The following is a 20,000-nucleotide window of genomic DNA, read 5'->3' as shown; positions in this document are numbered from 1 at the left end:
TTCTCTTCCTTGCTCGGCGTGTAAGAAAGATTACCTACGATCGTTTCGGTGTGTTGTTTCTGGCGTAAGAACGGGCTTGGTGATTCATTTCATCCGTTTGTAATATGCAGCAGTTCTTTACGTATTTGCCGCCGTACGAGTATACAAGTAAGACGCACCCTTGCATAAAACGCGTCACTTATTTTACAATTATATTTTGTGGAAAGAAAATAATATGTTTCATCATACATTTATTGAGGGATGCTGTAAAGTGGGTTTGTAGATAAATTTTATGATTCTGTGCATCCGTAATACGGCCGCATTAGACGTAGGGCAAATTTGTGATACATTTAGAACAGAAAAAGTGCATCTTATACGCAGGCAAATGCGGTGACTCATGTCTTTACAAATTGAAAACTGTGATTTGATGTGGTCTGGGTCGTTGTGGCTCACTCTGGTGATAAGTCATTCGCGAACATCGTCCTTCATCCAACAGGGACATCCTTAAAAAATCGGGAGCTTGAGCGTCTCCGCTGTAACCTGATAAAATTCTAAATATTTGTTTTGTTTTCCTATTTCTTTTTTCGTCTATTTTTCTTTCTTCCAATTCCTCTTCTTCTTCATCTTCTGCTTCTTTTTCTTCCTCGTCTTATTTTTCCTCTTCTTCATTTTCTTCTTGCTCTTTTTCTCCTGTTTCTTCTTCTGCATATTTTTCTTCGTCTTCTTTTTCCTCGTCATCTACTTTTTCTTCTTCTTCTTCTTCTTTTTTAATTTTCTTCTTTTCTTCTTGCTCTTCATCTTTTTCATCGTCATCTTCTGCATCTTCTTTTTCTTCTGCTTCTTTTTCTCCCTCGTCTTCCTTTTCCTCGTCATCATCATCTTTTTCTTCTTCAAAGGTGATTTTGTGAAGCTGAGAAATTGATCATCGGCGGAGATCGACCATGGCAGTGAAAAGGTTCTTAACATGTGATTACTGGATATGTACCTTAGCCCAGCATTCTGTATTCATTTAAGACAAATCGTCACTAAATATATATATATATATATATATATATATATATATATATATATATATATATATCCTTTTAACTTCTACTCTCTCCTTATCAATTATCTCCTTCACCAACTCCATCTCTTCAGTGCGACGTAACCATACAAGGATAGAAACAATTAACTCGCTGGCCGATAGGGTTAGAGCGTCTTTACTTGCGACGGAGGTGGAGGTGACGGCATTTCGAACGCTGACGGCAGCGAGTTGAACCAAGGTCAGGGTTCATTAAATTTCACGCTGCGAAGTCCTCTTTAAAGGGCATCGTTCTAGCCATCTAATAGGGGAGAGGTCGCAACGTTAAGTCGAATCAATCGGTAGTCAGTCATGGCTACCTTGGGCTATAGGTTTAGGAGATATGACTTTCGAAGAGAGCTATGAGGCTTTGAGGAGAGAATATGTAAATTTACAAAGAGCCGTGTCGGAGGGATTTCAAAGAGCGGTCAGACTTTCAAAGAAAGCTATGAACGATGAAAGAGAAGAAAGAGATAAAGAGCATACCATATACCGCTTTAGCAAAACGTGGGAAAGAAATAAAAGAGTATGGGGAAGTAAAATGTGAGAATTAGAGCATCAGAAAAGGAAATAAATAAAGTATGAGAGCATGAGCATATGTAGACATGAGTGGTAGGGTGGTGAGTTTAAACGCCAAGAATCCATTGAAGGAAAGGAGGACAATTGAGGCAGCGTATATTACCTCACTCCCATGTAGCAATCATCGGGACGGTTTTGTCAAGTTGGCGAGGGTAGCAAGCGGCCTAATTATCCACGAGGCAAGACGAAAGCGAGATGGCAACAACATTGACCGGGGAGGAACGAGGTGAGCTGTGCGGTTATATAAGTTGTCGTTGTCATATTTGTGTATACTCTGAAGCTAGCCCCTAATCGCTCGCAATTCGCCCGGTGGCAATAGCCCTCTTTTATACACTACTATCTTTTCATTTTCTAACAGACATTCTTCCCCTCCCACAAAACCCGATCCCGCGCAAGCGAGGTGGTCTTTTCTTGGAATCCAGAATCCAGACTCTGAAGAAGTCCTAGTTGGACGAAACGTCAGAAATAAAACTTCAATGGATTCTTGGCGTTTAAACTCACCACCCTACCACTCATTCTGTCTTCACACCTCAATATGTAGACATACATAACTTGCTAATTATTGCATTGGCAGAGCATGGGAAGGAAATGAAGAGCATGGGAGAATACAACGAGGAGCTCAGAGCATAAGAAAAAAGTGAGGGGAAGAACTGGAAGCGCGTTAGCGTGAGCGTGGCAGCACAGGAGGCGACAAAAGTAAAGAACGCTTCTCAGCCGGCGCAGAATTCCATTTTGAGGAAAAGATTCTTCGTTTTCAATAAGCCTTCAGCGTCCTGGATCTGAGCCCGACCCGGAAGCTTTTCTCTCTTGATTAAGGAGAATACTTCTTCATCTAACGTGAATGTATACATTAAGAAATGGACACCAAGCGCCAAGACACGCTTATCGACCTTATCTGCGGAATAAGTTAGGACATTGCTTCGCGTCCGCGGGTAGCCGAGACAAGTGGTGGTGACCAGCAGCGTCAAGGCAGAGCAATTTATACTCGATAGATGAGACCGAAGCCCAGGGGTCCACAACGGTGCGCTACACGGTGATAAAAGAACTAAGAAAAGGGGGAAGGGCAAAAGAGAGAGAGAAAGAGTTGCCCTCATCGTGTGGATCGATGTCATACATTCCCAAAGTGTCCACTGAAGTACAATATATCAAATGGTTGTATTTGTTCTATTAGGCTGTGGAAGACCAAACGAGGTGCTTTAATCGAGATAGTTAATAAACACTATACTAAGCAAGGGAGTATAGTTCTCCATATAGATGCATAAATCTGTGGAACAAATTAGAAGCAGCACAGGCCGGCAACATAAGCGATTTCAGGACAGATCTTGATACATGGAGACAGAAAGGCGTCGATTCCGTGAGAGTAGTTCCATCCCTGTATACTACAATTGGGAAAATTAGGTGAAAATGCACATACCTCGCGGGCTCTCATGCCGCGGTACCGAGTACGCGTTGTACGCACGGGATGAAACCTTCATCAACATTGTAGCCTATTACTGTCCCACATGAGCAATGGTGCGAGTGTATGTCGTGTGTCAAGTAACAATATTATATATAGATGGGATTGTATGAACCCTGACATATATATATATATATATATATATATATATATATATATATATATATATATATATATATATATTGTAAAAGTAGTTCGTATTCGTCATGATCCTAGTTCAGGACCCAAGACGTGAGTCACATATACGCATAAAATACACACGGATACACACAAAACACACATGTAAACACACACACACACAGGCACACACGCACACACAGTTCTAGCTACCGTGTCGGACAAATGTGTCTCCGACCTCTCGCCCCTCGAGGACAATGTTGCTCTTAGAAGCAGCCTGAGGTCAGTCAATTGATCTCGCCCCACTAGACTTAAGGAACCTAATAATAGTGTGGTTATATAATGTGCAGCCCTCCATTGCACCGAGATAGTATTACACATTGAAATAAATTGAAACGAGGATGCGGTTACCCACCAAGTTAAGGATGGAGGAAGTGACTAAGTGTTCACCACAGGCCAAATCGCGGGGGAGGGGGGTGGGGGCAGTGTGGACCCGCCTTACTGACCTGACACCGTTCCTCTTAGTCCGGGTTCGAATCCCGCCCAGTACCGCTGCGCTGCGGGTTGTTACTACAACTCGTGGACGGGGATTCGGGGTGTGTGTGTGCGTGTAAGGTCACAGTATTACCCATAGATCAGTCATATGAGCTCTCATCCGGGAGGTTAATAAATGTCGATCATGAGTCCAACAGGTGATCCAAGACCATGGTGAATCATACACACACACACACACACACACACACACACACACACACGCACGCACGTGCACACGCGCGCAAGCACACACAACACACACACACACGCAAATACAGAAACACATGCATGCACGCACGCAAGCGCACACACACACGTAAACACACACGCACGCACGCATAGACACACACACACACACACACACACACACACACACACACTGGAACGAACGTAAACACAACCTACAGTACTTTATACACAAATAAGTTAGCCAACATTCCATTGTAGAGCTGGGGATCCTCTTCAGACCGGAAGCTTTTATTGTTTCGGAAGAGACCTTTCACCTGTAGATGGGGAGCGGCAAGCCTGCGTCTAATATCCTTTCTGAATAATAAAACAAAGGAAATGAGTCTCCTGTGTATTTTCCAGCTTTGGAGACGCGTCTGGTACAAGGAACATCCTCGACAAAGGCAAAGAAGGAGTTGTTCTTGTGTTCTTATCTTATGGTTTTAGGTTCTTGAACTGCCTAGTGTAGACCTTATGATCTCTTGCAGTCTCTTTCATTCTTATGGTTTTCTTAATCCCCGTCTATGTTGATTTTTCGTCATTTGTTTTATTTGTTTATTAATGTTGTTTATTCATTTACTTGTTTTTTTATCATTTATTCATGTATGTATTGATTTGTTTGTTTTATTTGTTTATTCGTTAAATCATTTGTTTACTTTCTTGATTTATTGTATTTATTTTATTTATCTATTTTATTTATTTCTTGACGTGTTTATTTATTTATTTATTTTCATTGACTCACTTCTTTATTTGTTTTTAATATTCATGGATTAATTTATTAATTCATATACTTCGTTATTTATTTTGGTGATAGTTCCCTATTTCTTTCATTATGTACATATCTATTTATTTACATTTAATCTTTTATTTATTAATTTGTTTGCTTGCATATTTACTTAATATTTTATTAATTTCTTTGTTTTTTTTTTATTTACCTTTCTGATAGCGCCCTGTTTATTTGTTTATTTGCATATTCATTTATCAGCATTTGTTATTTTATTTATTTATTTGTTTATATATTTACTTATTATTTTATTCACGTTTTTACTTTGTTATCTATATTGCTGAAAGCGCACTGTTATTTTTCCTTTTGTGTATTTACTACCCTCGTTTGTACACTTGGGTTTATTTGCTCCTTCTCTTCTAATACCCTTCTGTTCTTTTCCATTCCTGTGTGTGTTTTTTCCTGAACACGGGATCTGCTGTCCTCTATTTTGTCCTTTTTTTTTTTTTTTTCTCTCTCTCTCTCCTTGTTCCTGCCTTACTCCTCTATCTTCCCTTTACGGTTTACCCAACCTCACTCTTTTTCTCTCTCCTTTATTTATCTCTCTCTTTTTTCTCTCTCTTATACTGTCCGTTTCCCATCCCATTCCTTGTGTCCAGCCTTTTATTTTATTATTTTTTTTTTTCCTACTATTCGTTTCCCATGACCTTTTTTTGTGCCCCAGTCTGTTTCCCTTGCCTCTCTTCGTTGTTTGGCCAGAGTCTCGCTCCGGGCCCTGGGTCTGTGTCATCCCATCTGCGGCGATGGGTTGCCAGCCGAGTCAAGGGATCTCTCGATGTCATGACTTCCTTGCTCCCAGATCCCCCGTGCGCGCTCGGCAGCTCCTCTCTTCTCCCAAACGGATATTCTTCATGGTGCTTTGTCTTGTCAACTGATTCTTTTCATTTCTCTTTTCTCTTGTCTTTTTTTTTTCAGTCCTCTTTTTTTCTCACCTCGATGATGTCTTTGTTTATCTTTATTTCCTGTTACACATCTTGAGTCCTTGTGGATCAGTGGATAATGTTCCTGCCCCGAACGCGGAAGGCCAGGGATCGAGCCTCGGTAGGGTGCTAGGTCATTCTTCAAGTCTTACTTTCGTGGCTTCCCAACCCCTCTCTGCAACGACGGACATCCAAGGCGCGACACAGCAGTGTTACGTTTGATGTTGGCACGTCAGAAAATGATGGAGCTGAGTACACTGGCTTCAGACTTCAATCTCAGACGCAGGCATTCCAACACGTTAGGCATTTTACATGCATTTCCCATCATTCATACTATCTTACTGAGCCGGATTAAGCCAACATGGTGAGGTACAGAAGCTGCCTCGTTCCACAGGGAATAGCTTAGTGGCTCTGGAGTGAACCTTTTGCTCTTTGCTCTCACTTTCACTATATACATCTTTAATGTACCTGACCATAGTTTATATGTAGCTTGTCTTCCCTACTTATGAGTATACATACGCCTCTCCTCTTCCTCCTTCTCTTCCTTCTCCTTCTCCTTCTCCTCCTCCTCCTCCTCCTCCTATTCCTCCTCCTCCTCCTCTTCCTCCTCTTCCTCGTCGGCCTCCTCTTTCCCCCCTCCTCCTCCTCTTCCTCCTCTATCTCGTTCTCCTCTTTGTCCTCTCCTTCCTCCTCATTTATCTCTCTTCCTCCTCTTTTAACCACTTCAGAGCTATAATGTACAGTGCTTCAGGGATTGAAGATAAGACAGAGCTGGAGGGTTTTGATCACTTAGGAAATTTTGATCTACCTAATACGAAAGTTATTTTTATTGGGCTCAGAGACTTCCGCCCACCCTCCGTTCTTTCGGGACAAATAGAAAAATATTAATGTCAGAAATAAATACATCTAAAAATAAATATAAAACATTTAAGTATAAATACAGGATAATATAAAACGGGAAACTAGATTATCTCTGTAGTAGCTTGCCTTTTAAACGACTTTGTTCTAGGAAACACCCAAGTGTTTTTATTCAGGTTAAGAGAATCCCTCTGCTAAACTTAGAAAAAATTATATTAACCATTCTAGAGCCTTTGTTCTAGCCAACATCGAGGTAATTTGATCGAATATAGAGGAATCCCTCCTTGCTTTTGTTGCTGAATGCCCGTGATTAATGATAACTAGACTTGCAAAAGACGACAAGGAAATATCTCCGAGAAGAGAAACTGTGAGCAGGATATCGCCTTTACACTTTACATTATCGAAGATGCTGGCTACAGCCAACGTCTCACGTAAAACATACCAATGCAGACTAAGAAACACAACAAATGACCCGTTTTCACTCAAACTATCTTACAATAGGTCACATGGGGCCCCGTCATGGCTTAGGGATAGCGCGTGTGCCCTGTAACCGCGTGGGGATTTCGGGCGTCTGTTCGAATCCTGTCGCAGAGGTTAGGAAGTGCATCCACTCTGAGTGATGGTCCCCAACCACTGTTCACCTCTGAACTGAGGTGACCTGGGTCACTGCAATGTCACTCCGTGAGGACAATCTCGTACGTTCTTGTATGCAAAGTTGAGGTCCAGGTGGATACCAGCCCCGGAAACCACGAAAAATTAAATAAAAAATAAATAAAAATAAAATAAAATAAAATTAAATTAAATGAAAATTGAATAAAACTGGGCACATGTTTCTGCATAGTTTTGCACTGCCAATACATAGACACGATCCAAACATAATTGGGGTGGAGGAACTCTGACCGGCGATTGGTCTCGGCTGGAGTCCCAGGAGCCATCATCCAGTGACCCTGTGGGCAAAGCGATATCAACGTTTTCCTACTGAGGAAAGAGACATAACTTTCATTGATTTCCATGTTTTGTTCTATCGTCTATATTATACAGCAGAAAATTTGTCTAAAACGACTGTGCTATTATTGTTTTATTATTATTGTTGTTATTATTTTGATGATTATTATTATTGTTGATATTTTTATTATTAGCATTATTATTATTGTTTTATTATTATTATTATGATTATTATAATTATCATTATTATTATTATTGTTATTATTATTATGTTTTACGCAATTCAGTCATTGATCTAATTATTTACTGGACTAAACTTTCGTTGCATTCTATATTCAATAAAGGAACACATTTTAATGTGAAGTATTCAAAAGATTTTGTTTTGAATTGGATTAGGCAGGTCTCTTGAGTTCAGTGGTCCAAGCTTAAACTCACACACATACACACACACACATGCACACACACACACACACACACACACACACACATATATATATATATATATACGTATATTTATTTATTTAATTAATTTCATTATTCACTTATTTTATTTGTTTGTTTATTTATTATTATTATTTTATTTATTTATTCTATTGATTTTATTTATCTATTATTATTATTATTATTATTATTATTATTATTATTATTATTATTTTTTTTTTTTTTTTTTTTTTTTTTTTTTTTTTTTTTTTTTTTTGACTGTCTTCCACCCGGATCTCAATCTTCCGGCTATCCGGAACAGTTCACACATACAGCTGAGTACTGCGCAATGATATTGATCATGTAAGCCCCGTTTTATATGCACTCACTTCTGCTATATGTTGTCGTTGTGGACGCGATAAGCAGTTCTGTTTCTGTTCATCCTTTTGTTCCACTTCCAGCTTGTTGCAATAACACATTGCTTTCTTTTCGGTCATCGGCGTGAATGTATTCGCCCCCGTCTTGATAGCATCGACTCTCAAATCCAAGGAGGATTGGATCAAATCCCTCCCAAATCTTCGCTCTTAGGGCCTGGGGTGTTTGACGTAAAGAAACGTTTGTTTGTTGTTTGTAAACAAATCTTTATATAAATTTATTTTGACAGTCCAATTACAGTATAGGTGACACTGTTTTAAGTGCAAGGGATTCTATTGCTACTACAATATGGTGAATTTATTTGGCAGCAAGAGTGCCCAAATAATGAAAATTTCTAGATTAATTCCTTGAGAAGTTTCATCATGTTCAGTAGTATATTAAAAGACCAGATGGCTTTATTTAGCTAGTACAAGCTTCCAATCAATAAAAGATTAACCCCTTTGCAGCATATGAATATATGTATGTAATAAGGGAATTGAAGGAGGTAGAATAATTTATCATAGGAATATACTTAATTATGAATGGAGAATTGAAGCAGGATAAGCAGACAAACGGAGGTAATAAAAGTTGTAGATGTCTTGAAGAATGAATGAATGTATGTGTGTGTGTATGCGTGTATGTGTATGTGTGTGTGTGTGTGTGTGTGCGTGTGTGTGCGCGCGCACGCGGGGAGAAAGATAAGAAAACGGAGATGGCAATGATGGAGAGCAGATCTACTTTAGTGCTGCAGTAGGGGTCGGCAAAGTTTAGATACAATTGTTATTACCAAATCACAAGATGGAGGTCCTCGAGATGGACTAGCTCAGGCGTGCATGTCGATGAAGAAGTATAGATACGATACCAAATAAGTAGACTAGAAAATGTAGGATACCCGAGAGTGGGTGAGAAACTGAGCTCATCATTGCTGAAGTCTTCGGTGCATATGGAGAGAATGAAAGGGAACTGGATGCCAAAGAGTGTATGAACTAAAGGAAGAAAGAAAAGAGACCTGGAATGCCCAGGAAGTGGAGGACAATTTAAAGGAACAGATTAAGAGATAGATTAGTACAGGCGAAGAAGACTAGATGCCTAAGGAAATGGAGGATGTGGTGTAGAAAGGGGAGAAGGTGACAAATGACGACAGGAATGAGAATGAAAGAAAGATGTGGAGGAAGTGTGTGAGGGGTGTAAGACCACGGAAGCATGCATATTCAGATGTGTATATTAGCTGTGATGGAAAACATGGATGTGTTTGCAAAACATTTTACACACATACTCTCGTACTCTCACAGACACACATACACACACACGCACACACACACACACAGACATAGACACACAGACATACACACACACACACACACACACACACACACACATGTATGTATATATATATATATATATATATATATATATGTTTATATATTTACGAGATACGAGCTTGTCACTTGTTATCTTTATACAAGAGTTACATTTTAGATTAAAATTGAAATTCCATGTGCTGGGTTCTGTCGATATTGTACTTTTAAATAAAAAGGAAAACCATGTTATTCCTAGTTTTATTGCGTAGATCATTACATTCCAAAATGCCTACTTCTACCTTTCGCTCCCCTTATTTTTTTTTTTTTTTTTAATATTGATTAGATTGTCTGAATATTTAAAGAACCATCTTATCTCTTGTAGATTTATTTCCCTTTTGCTGTTTGATAAATTTCAATTTGATTCAATATATATATTTAGATGATTTGTATATAGTACAGCATTTATACCCACCGGGTATTTAGATGTTCATCGTTGAGGGCATTTTTGAGATGTGAAATAACCTCTTGATTCTAGCCTCACTAGTGGGTTGTTGTTGTTGTCGTCCCCTAGACCAGCGAAGTGTTCAAGAATGGGTCGTGAGACCTTGTTAGAAAAAAAAAATAATTTGAATCAAAAGCTTCCCTACACTTGTGTTTTCAATAAAAGAAGACTTTCGAAATTGCTTTTTGATGCTTGGGTCGCCACATCTTCACCAGATCTGGATTTGGGTCGCGGCCAAAAAAAATTTGGGAACCACTGCCCTAGACTGTCTGGCCGAGCAGTCCCGTCTCCCTGATGAACCCAGTGACTCTAATGGGGTTTTCCCACTTATCCCTTACAGAGTGTATTATGTTGTGCTGTTGGCGTGCATGATTGTGTACAGTGCAGTCTTCCATAACGTGTTCTATAGTATGGGGTGAAGTGTCGCAAAGGCAGACCATTATGTGCTATGGGAGATTTGGGCCCAGAGGAGAGTGGGACGTCTTTCCTCCCTCCCTCCCTCCCTCTTTTATTCTTAAAGAAAGGCGATCAGACTGGTGCAGAGACCACGAATATCGCCAGAGGAACCCCCCTCCAACACCACTTAATGTTTTGGGTTCATCCTTTTGATAAAGAGGACCACAATTTAACACGTTTTATGATTCTCTGGACGATTTTATTCGGCTAAGGGAATACCTCCCACCCGCCCACTCCGACTTAGGCAAAAAAAAAAAAAAAAGAAGAAGAAGAGAGAGAGAGAGATTTCCTTCAAACTGTCTGGAAATCTGCGTTGCCGAAACACATTGCCAAATGTCAATATCATTTCAGTTGATTTGCTGACGAATGTTTTGTTGTAGAATATACAAAGTTTTGTAGTTTGTGCTCTTGAATCTTGCCATAATTTCCTGTCTTCCTCTGATTTTATACTTTCCATGGGTCGGATCAGATGCTTAGATGTTTTCTAGATATTGAGCTTAGTTCTTCAAGACTTTCGTTGTTTTCTAATACGTTATTTTTCGAAAGTTTCCTCTTACGTACCGATTGGATCACAAGGTTCATGATGCAAGGAAGACGAATGCCCTGGGAGAGTTGGTGAACCTTCCAGTTCCGCGAATGAGTGATGTAATGTTGTTTTCTTAATAGAGAAGCGAGATCGAGCGAAATCTCTGGCCTTATTCCCCTCGGCGAGCCTCACCGCTCCCCTCTCTCGAAGACTCTGCCAGGAAATCTCTGGTTGCAAGACATCACTAAGCGGATGACAGAAGGGATTTAAGTGGAAAAAGACTTAACTAAAGACAGCGCCGTGACACCGAAAGGGAATGTCCAAAGGGTTGGTTGGAAGTGAAGCGCAAAGGAAGAACCTTCGGCGCTCACAGTCAAATGTGCATAAGAATTAAAAAAAAAAAAAAAAAAAAAAAAAAAAAAAAAAAAAAAAAAAAAAAAAAAAAAAAAAAAAAAAAAAAAAAAAAAAAAAAAAAAAAAAAAAAGCGAAGTGAAAAAAGGAAAATAAGAAAACAGAACGGGAGGGGATGTTGAAGATTGATATGATTGATGAATAAGGAATTGAAATGAGGTAAGGACACTGAAGGGGTAAAGAGCCATAGTAACTAACCCACCATACGAGTATGCTCATATCACAACTCGTGATGTTTGCGGTCACAACTCTTAAAGGGCCATTTACACGGTCAAACGGTTTGTCAAATCCGGTTTGTCAAACAAGTGTTTGAAGTGATGTTTGATGGTATGAAAGGGGTATTTGATTGACAAACGCATTTGTCAAGTCTTTGATAACCAAATACCCCACTCACACGGTCAAACATCACTTCAAAAACTTGTTTGACAAACAGTTTGTCCGTGTAAATGTTCCTTAAAAGGAAACCCAGAAGCATCTTCAGCACCCCATCAGTTGTCATTCAGGCACGTTCGACTTGTGTCCCGCCTCGCGAAACCAAAAACTCCGTTTCTATCCCAGGCACAGTGGCAGCCAATTGCCCTGGATGAACTTGTGGGTGATAGCTAAGGACTATGGCCGTCGCTCTTGCCATAAGCGCTTTGCCTCTGTGATTCGTTTCTGTGTACGTGTGTACTGCACGTACATGTGTACGCGTGAGATGGTGCGCGCACGCAATTGTACTTACATGTTTGTGTATGTGTGAGTATTTATGAATGTGTGTGTTTGCGTGTGTGTATATATATATATATATATATATATACACATATATATGTATATATCATATATATATATTTATATGTATATGTACATATATACATATATACATATATATTTGTGTGTGTGTGTGTGTGTGTGTGTGTGTGTGTGTGTGTGTGTGTGTGTGTAATATGTATTGAGGTGTGAAGACAGAATGAGTGGTAGGGTGGTGAGTTTAAACGCCAAGAATCCGTTGAAGTTTTATTTCTGACGTTTCGTCCAACTAGGACTTCTTCAGAGTACTCTGAAGAAGTTCTAGTTGGGCGAAACGTCAGAAATAAAACTTCAAAGGATTCTTGGCGTTTAAACTCACCACCCTAACACTCTTATATATATATATATATATATATATATATATATATATATATATATATATATATATATATATATATATATATATATATATATACATACACTTTTGGTATGTACCCTATGTCATATTCTACATATGTATATGCTCATTTGTGTAGGTAACCACTACGTGTGAAGTTTACTCAAATAATATTAAGTTCGGCTTCTCTTGATTCCCCACAGCTGTGGCGTCTGCAGACTCTCCGGCGAGGTGCCCACGGACACACCTCCGCTGTGGTCGGGAACGTGCGGCCCGTCCAGCCTCTCTATGGCCGCGCCCTCCGCACCAACATCCCGCCCTTCCACCTGGTAAGTCCTGGGTCCTTTGGTTATACTTCTGTGTCCTTTTGGGTCCTTCCAGATTGCTATCGTTCCTTACTGGTCCTTCCGATTTTTCTCTCTCTGTTAAGAATCCTGGGATTTTTTTTTTAAATATTCTGTCTTGGATACCAGAAGCACTTGGTAATATGTTGGTGCATTTCTGAAAAAAAGCGTTTTCTTTTCAAATATTGATGACCTCGATAATTTAGAGATCAAGTTTTATTGCAGTTTGGGCTGCAGGGAGTTCCAACGCAGAGAAAAATCTATATATCAAAATTCTTCATCTCCCTTTTCAGGGAGGTAGCCGTCTAGGCATACCCCCCCCCACACACACACACTCATGCCACACCCATCCAACAACCCATTCATTTCCCTTCTGCATTGGCTTCTTGTGGAAGAAGGACCATACCTTACCATAGCCACTACCTGGGTCAGAGGCAATGGGTCAAGACGCAGCACATCCACAACAGTGCCCGACAGCCTATGCTGATTTACCCCCATCGCTTCACTTACAAAGTGACCCTCCCTTCTCATTCCCTTGTGCATAGTATGAGAAGACGAGGCCAAATCCTTTCGGGCCGCGTGGATTTATCGTTTATACACACCTCTCTCCCGCATTCTCAACAGACATTCCCCTTTAAGCTAAGGCCCCCATCACCCCGTCCATCCTATTCTTGGTCTTCCCTTCAAGTTCACTCCACCCGCCTTTGCCGTCCATTCTTTATTTGATAGTCTTTCTCCACTCATTCTTTCCACGTGCCCAAACCATCACAGTATTCTTTGATCAACTCTATATCTCAGCTCCTTTTCCATCCTCGCTCTTCTCGTCACTTTCTTATTTCTCGCTTTATCCATCATCATTACCATACTCTTCAAACACTTAGATTTCTCTTCTCTGCCTCCCTTACATTCCAAGTCTTTGTCCCATACAGTGTGGCAAACACAATAACCCCTTCATATAGTCTTTTATTTTCGTCCATCCCCAGGTACCTATTTCCCATGACATTTTTCATTCCTTCAAGACTTCTTTCCTTCAAGACTTGTTTCCTTCAATCTACAGTTTAATTCTATCCTCACTCCTCCGTTCCCTGCTACTCATGTCCCTAGATACCTAAAACTATCCACCTCCCTTAGCTTCTCTCCTTTAAGATTTACCTCCAACTCAATGCTATGCTAACCCCTTGTTTAGTTAAAATAATAATAATAGTAATAATAATTGATTAATTACAAACCAGTTTTTCGACTACCAGAGGTTTTCCATAACTGAATTAAATCGTCTGACGACAGCCAGAATAAAATTTGTGAATAGATCATGGCAGCCTGAGGACTAATTGAGACAGTTTTGAACCCTTAGGATGGCGAAGGCCTTCTTCATTTGAATTAAATGTCGTGTCGACAGCCGAAATAGATGCAAGCTGATCGTAAAAATCAAAACGTTTGGTGACCAATAATGAATTTCTGTGAAGCTGTTAGGAGTTTAAACTGGAATTGTAATGAGGCTGGTCTCATTAACAAGACTCTTGTTATAAACGGGGACGAGGTTATCGAAAATTAACATCACGGCCGCATGTGCGTTGTTGTTGATGTCAAAGGGACAGTGAGTGTTGATTGACTCGGGTTGATTTGGTGTTGACACAAAGGATGATTTGCCTGCCTTTTCATAAGCCAGACACTCTGCTTCCCTTTTCATTCGGTATTTCTCTCTTTCACTCTCTCTTTCTCTCACCCTCACTTTGTGTGTGTGATTCACCTTGGGCTTTGGATCACGTGTTGGACTCGTGATCGACAGCTATTTCCCTCCCGGAAGAGAGCTCAGAGCTCGTATGACCGATCTATGGGTAATGCTATGACCTTACACGCACACACACACCCAACTCCCCGCCCACGAGAGTTGGAGTAACGACTCGAAGCGCAGTGATACTGAAATAATTTCAGCCCTGGGCAGGATTCGAACCCAGTACCCCCGGTACCGCCGCACTGACAGTCTGAGACCCTACCAACCGCGCCACCGAGTCGTGTGTGTGTGTGTGTGTGTGCGCGTGCCTTCGTGTATGTTTAGAATGATGTATACACCTCTACATCCGTAGACTGAGATTGAAAAAAGGTCCATCACCACCAAGATTATTATTATTCCTTAGCTCTCTCCCAAGAGAAACATTTAATCTTTGTTTTTTGTATTTGCGACACACTGCAGAGATTACTACTGCATCATGTCCTGAGTTTCCGATTTATACATCAGCAGTTCATAAATCCTTCACTCTCCTTGATGTATATTGTAGAGCCACGAAAATTGAATGTTTGCACAACTGTATTAACCCTCTTGTCCTTTGATATTGTTAACATATTAAACTCCAACGGTTCTGAGTTTGTAAATTCTCCTACATAATGAAATAGAGATTGGTAACTTCATTCATTGTAGGAACTAAACTAACATATTTTGTAGTGATAGTAAAGTAGTAGTAATAGTAGTAGTAATAGTAGTAGTAGTAGTAGTAGTAGTAGCAGCAGATCCTGACTGCTTTCACCACACAGTTCGACGTGGATGGAGGTCGTTCTAAAAAAATAAAGTAGTAGTAGTTTTATTGTTTCTGTTGTTGATAAAAATTACAACAAACTATGCCATCATGTTTGGAGACAATGCAAAAATCATGAGAAGAGTGAAAAACGAGGAGGAATATGGGCTTTACAAAACAATCGAGACACCATTTTCTCGTGGAGTCACAAACGCAAGCGTGAGCTCGCACGCACACGCACACACACACACACACACACACACACACACACACACACACACACACACACACACACACACACACACACACACACACACACACACACACACACACACAGTGGAGTCAGAATTGGGAAGTAGACTTCAACATCAAGAAATGTAGCATAATGGAATTTGGAAAAAGTAAAAAAAGAATATCAGGACAATATAAAATCGGTACAAAGGAAGTAAAGAAAGTGGGATCTGAAAAAGACCTGGGAGTAATCATCACAAATGACATGTCCCCTGATAAACAGATAAACAAAATTGTCGGAGAATCCTACAACTTGCTAAGATCAATAAAGGTGGCTTTTACCTACTTGGACGAAGAAATGGTGAAGAAAATACTAGTCACACTGATAAGGCCTAGACTGGAGTATGCTGCGACACTATGGTCACCCAGTACCAAAAAGAATATAAAGAAAATTGAAAGAATCCAGAGAGCAACTACGAAGATGGCCCCAACACTTTCAAAACTGTCATATGAGGAGAGATTTCAAATCTGAAATTACCGACTCTGGAACAAAGAAGAGAAAGAGTGAACCTGCTAACCATCTATAGAATCATGAAAGGCGTGGAAGTCCTTGATAGAGAAGACTTACTAAATTGGGATAAGAGATATACAAGGGGACATGAAAAAAAAGAAAAAAGAAAAGACAGTTATAGAAGAGGCAAAAAAATAAAGCAGCTTTCCACACAGAGTGGTGGATGTCTGGAACAAACTGGACGAAACAATAATGTGTGCAAAAACTATACACGAATATAAGATCCTGCGAGATACAAAGACGGGACACACGAGCGTAGCTCCCCTTCCGGTAAGATACAACTAGGTAAAGACTAGGTAAATACACATGCACACACGCACGCACGCATACACACACAGACAAATATGTGTGTATGTATACATACATATATATGTGTGTATGTATACATACATATATATATATATATATATATATATATATATATATATATCAGGATAAAATATTCAAATATTCAATGTGTCAAAGAAGGCAAGATCAAAGTGATATCTACTTTGATATAAAGAGCGCACGATTAACTGAACAAGCAGACATACTTGAAAAAATCGTGAATTATATATTCAGCGCCTTAAATTTTTTCGATATAAAGATTTATTCTTTTACATCCATAATCTACATACTTTGGTTTGAAGAATAAGTATATTGTAATTTGACGCTACTGTATATGTTGTAGAGTGATTACGATTTTATTGATCGAATTTAGCTTGATTTATTTTGTTGAATATTGGGCGAATGAAAAATTTAGATATAATTTTGTAATGATAACTAGAGTCAGACATTATCCAAGACCTTGTTCTGTTTCATACGACTGACCTCTCTACCTCAGTCATTGTCCCAAAATTGAATGAAATCGGCTGACGACAGTCTGAACAAAGTATGAAGACAAGGTCACCCTAACGAAAGTTCGAACCGAGGTACTCTACCCTAAGGTCCATATACTATATGGACCTTGCTCTACCCCAAAGCTGGATAAAATCGTCCATCTTTTGCCAGAACAACAGAGTAAGTCTAAGCGCAAACTGAGACGCAGGGGACACAGGCAACGCAGCACAGGGCAAAGGTTTTCTTGATGCCGAAAGGAAGTACAATTTAAACTTTTCTCTCACTTGAAATTCTTCTAGATGTATTACGTCAACATTTCAAGTAAGAGAGAAGTTCAAGTTGTATTTCAATTCAGCAACAGGAAATCTGCCTTCACTCTGTGCTGCGTCGCCTGTGTCACCTGTGTTGCCTGCGTCCCAGCTTGCCTTTAGGTTTAGCAAGGTATTCCTCCACTGGTGGCGCAATCGGAAGCGTACGGGTCTCCCATTTGCTTGGTTGTGGGTTCGAATCCCGCATTCCTTTCAGATTCCCAGCAGTGATTGTTACCTGCCCCAGCAGTCCTTAAAGCTCACGTAGCAAAGGTAACGGCTTCGACTACAGCTACTCAGCGCCTCTTGGCGTAGGTTCCTTACCAACACCCCGTACCGAAAGAAGTAACCCTTTCAAATCGGAGGCTGTCTTTTAGCTTCATACAAAGTCGTTCATCGCTATTCAGAGCAGAATTTTCTGCCACCAAGATGAAGATTTTTTTTTTCTCAATTGCAAGATCACCCTGGACTAGGGGAAAGCTATCTTTTGTTAACATACAAAAACACACACACACACACACATACACGCACGCACACACGCACGCACGCACGCACGCACGCACGCACACACACACAGAGACACATACACATACACACAGAGTAAACAAATAAATGAATATGTAATGCATGTCACGGTTCTAAGGGGAACATGACTCTTTATGTTATCTACCTCTATATAAAAAGAAAAAAAAAAAAAGGTGAAGAGTAACCTACAGATTCAAGAGAAAAATGTCGAATAATTCGTTCACCTCAACCACATAGTTTGATGGGGGTTAACGGTGACGTCAAGATGTTTAAGATTTGTTGGTGTGTGCGTGTAAGTGTGTGTGTGTGTGTGTGTGTGTGTGTGTGTGTGTGTGCACGTATGGTCTAAGCTAGGAAACATGCATATAGTAACATATGATAACTTGGTTTTTATGCATTTATTCAATGTGGTCGAGGAAAACCTTATTGTTTAGATTAATAAGAAAATATTACCTGTTCATAATCTCCTATATGTACAGAACCCCACCAAAGAAATATATGTGCACATCTACATAATCAAACGCTTTCTGGCCAATTCCGCACAAAATTATTCATCTAAAGGGTTAAGGTGATGTGGATCGTGTAGGAAGTAAAACAAGAGGAAAGAGAAAGAGGAAAGTACTATGAATGATAAAACAGCGAGTCAAGTATTACTCGAGACGCAAAAGTGGTTTTGAATAATCCACTTGATTCCTCTGCAGTTGCCGAGGGCATTGGGGTGAGTGCGGTGTGTATTCTTGTACCAGATTTGATCTTTATGGAGGAATACGATGCTTATGTAAATGAACTCTGTGGATCTTTTTTTCATCATAGGGATATTAAGTGTGGTGGGGGTTGCATGTCGTATAACCACTGCTGCTACTGCTACTACTTCTAATATTAATACAATACTACTATTACTACTACTACTACTATGGTTACTCCCTCTACTGCTACTACTAGTACTGTTACTATTGTTACTGTTTCTACTATTTCCACTACTGTTACTATTAGTACTGCTACAACTATATATACAGCTACCACGTTGACTTCTACTATTACTACTACTACTACTACTACTACTACTACTACTATTACTTTTCATAAACAACCTCCATTCTCGTGGAACTGTGTGGTGAAAGCAGTCGGGATCAGACTCCCACAGACACAATTCATTGGTCCCGCTCTCGGTAATGACTGGTTGACTACCCTTTCATATTTTATATTATTTAATTTTAATGAAACCTAATACTATTACTACTACTGTACTACTACTACTTCTACTACTACTACTACTACTAATACTACTACTACTACTACTACTACTACAATAATCATTTCTTTACTAAACCTACTACTACCACTTCTACTACTAGTAGTTATAGTAATAACATTACCCTTACTATTTCTACTACTTCTGCTGCTAATACTTCTACTATACTACTCTTTATACAAGGTCTAGAACTCCCACTCACATTCTTTTTTCCATATAACTACATTGTTTCACACAAAATCATACCGATACTTTTTCTTCAGTTCAAATGGTCTTCCAATCGAACTCGGGCTCCATGGACCTACGACATAAGGTCCACGTTCCAATGTGATCGAGTTCCAAGATCACGAGGACCTCGACTGCTCGGGTTCAAGGAGGACCTACGTGACGTTATCATGAGGGCCACAGGCGCAGCGCCAACGGTCCTCCTCGAGAGTACTTAGGGAATGTCACAAAGGTAGACGATATGTGCGTGTGTATGTGTGTGTATGTATGTATGTATATGTGTGTGGGTGGGTGTGCGCGCGCGCTTGTGTTTGTATTCTTATTTAATTGTAATACACAGGATAAAAATGGTGCCCTGGGTCTTGGTCCTACATCAATGCTTGTGTTGGACTCGTGATCGACAGTTATTTCCCTCCCGGAAGAGGGCTCAGAGCTCATATATGACCGATCTATAGGTAATGCTGTGACCTTACACCCACACACACACTCAACACCCGCCCACGAGAGTTGGAATAACGAGTCGCAGCGCAGCGATACTGAAATTTCAGCCCCGGGGGGGAATTCGAACCCAGGGCTGTGTGTGTGTGTGTTTGTACTTG

At 40.0% G+C, this 20,000-nt stretch overlaps 1 protein-coding gene across 2 annotated transcripts in view; it reads left to right on the top strand.

The window, feature by feature from the left end:
- Positions 1-20,000, top strand: part of LOC143019537 (carbonic anhydrase-related protein 10-like) — a 946,303-nt gene that overhangs the window by 877,683 nt on the left and 48,620 nt on the right. For both annotated transcript variants that reach the window (XM_076175256.1, XM_076175265.1), the window contains one exon: positions 12,820-12,945. In XM_076175256.1, coding sequence (XP_076031371.1) covers positions 12,820-12,945 — 126 coding nt within the window. The remainder of the gene's footprint in view (positions 1-12,819; positions 12,946-20,000) is intronic.

Source organism: Oratosquilla oratoria, chromosome 3, assembly GCF_046742065.1.
Source record: "Oratosquilla oratoria isolate Oo_2021 chromosome 3, ASM4674206v1, whole genome shotgun sequence".
Lineage (NCBI taxonomy): Eukaryota > Metazoa > Arthropoda > Malacostraca > Stomatopoda > Squillidae > Oratosquilla > Oratosquilla oratoria.
Note: the sequence above shows the minus strand (reverse complement) of the source record. Positions and strands in the feature narration are given on the sequence as shown.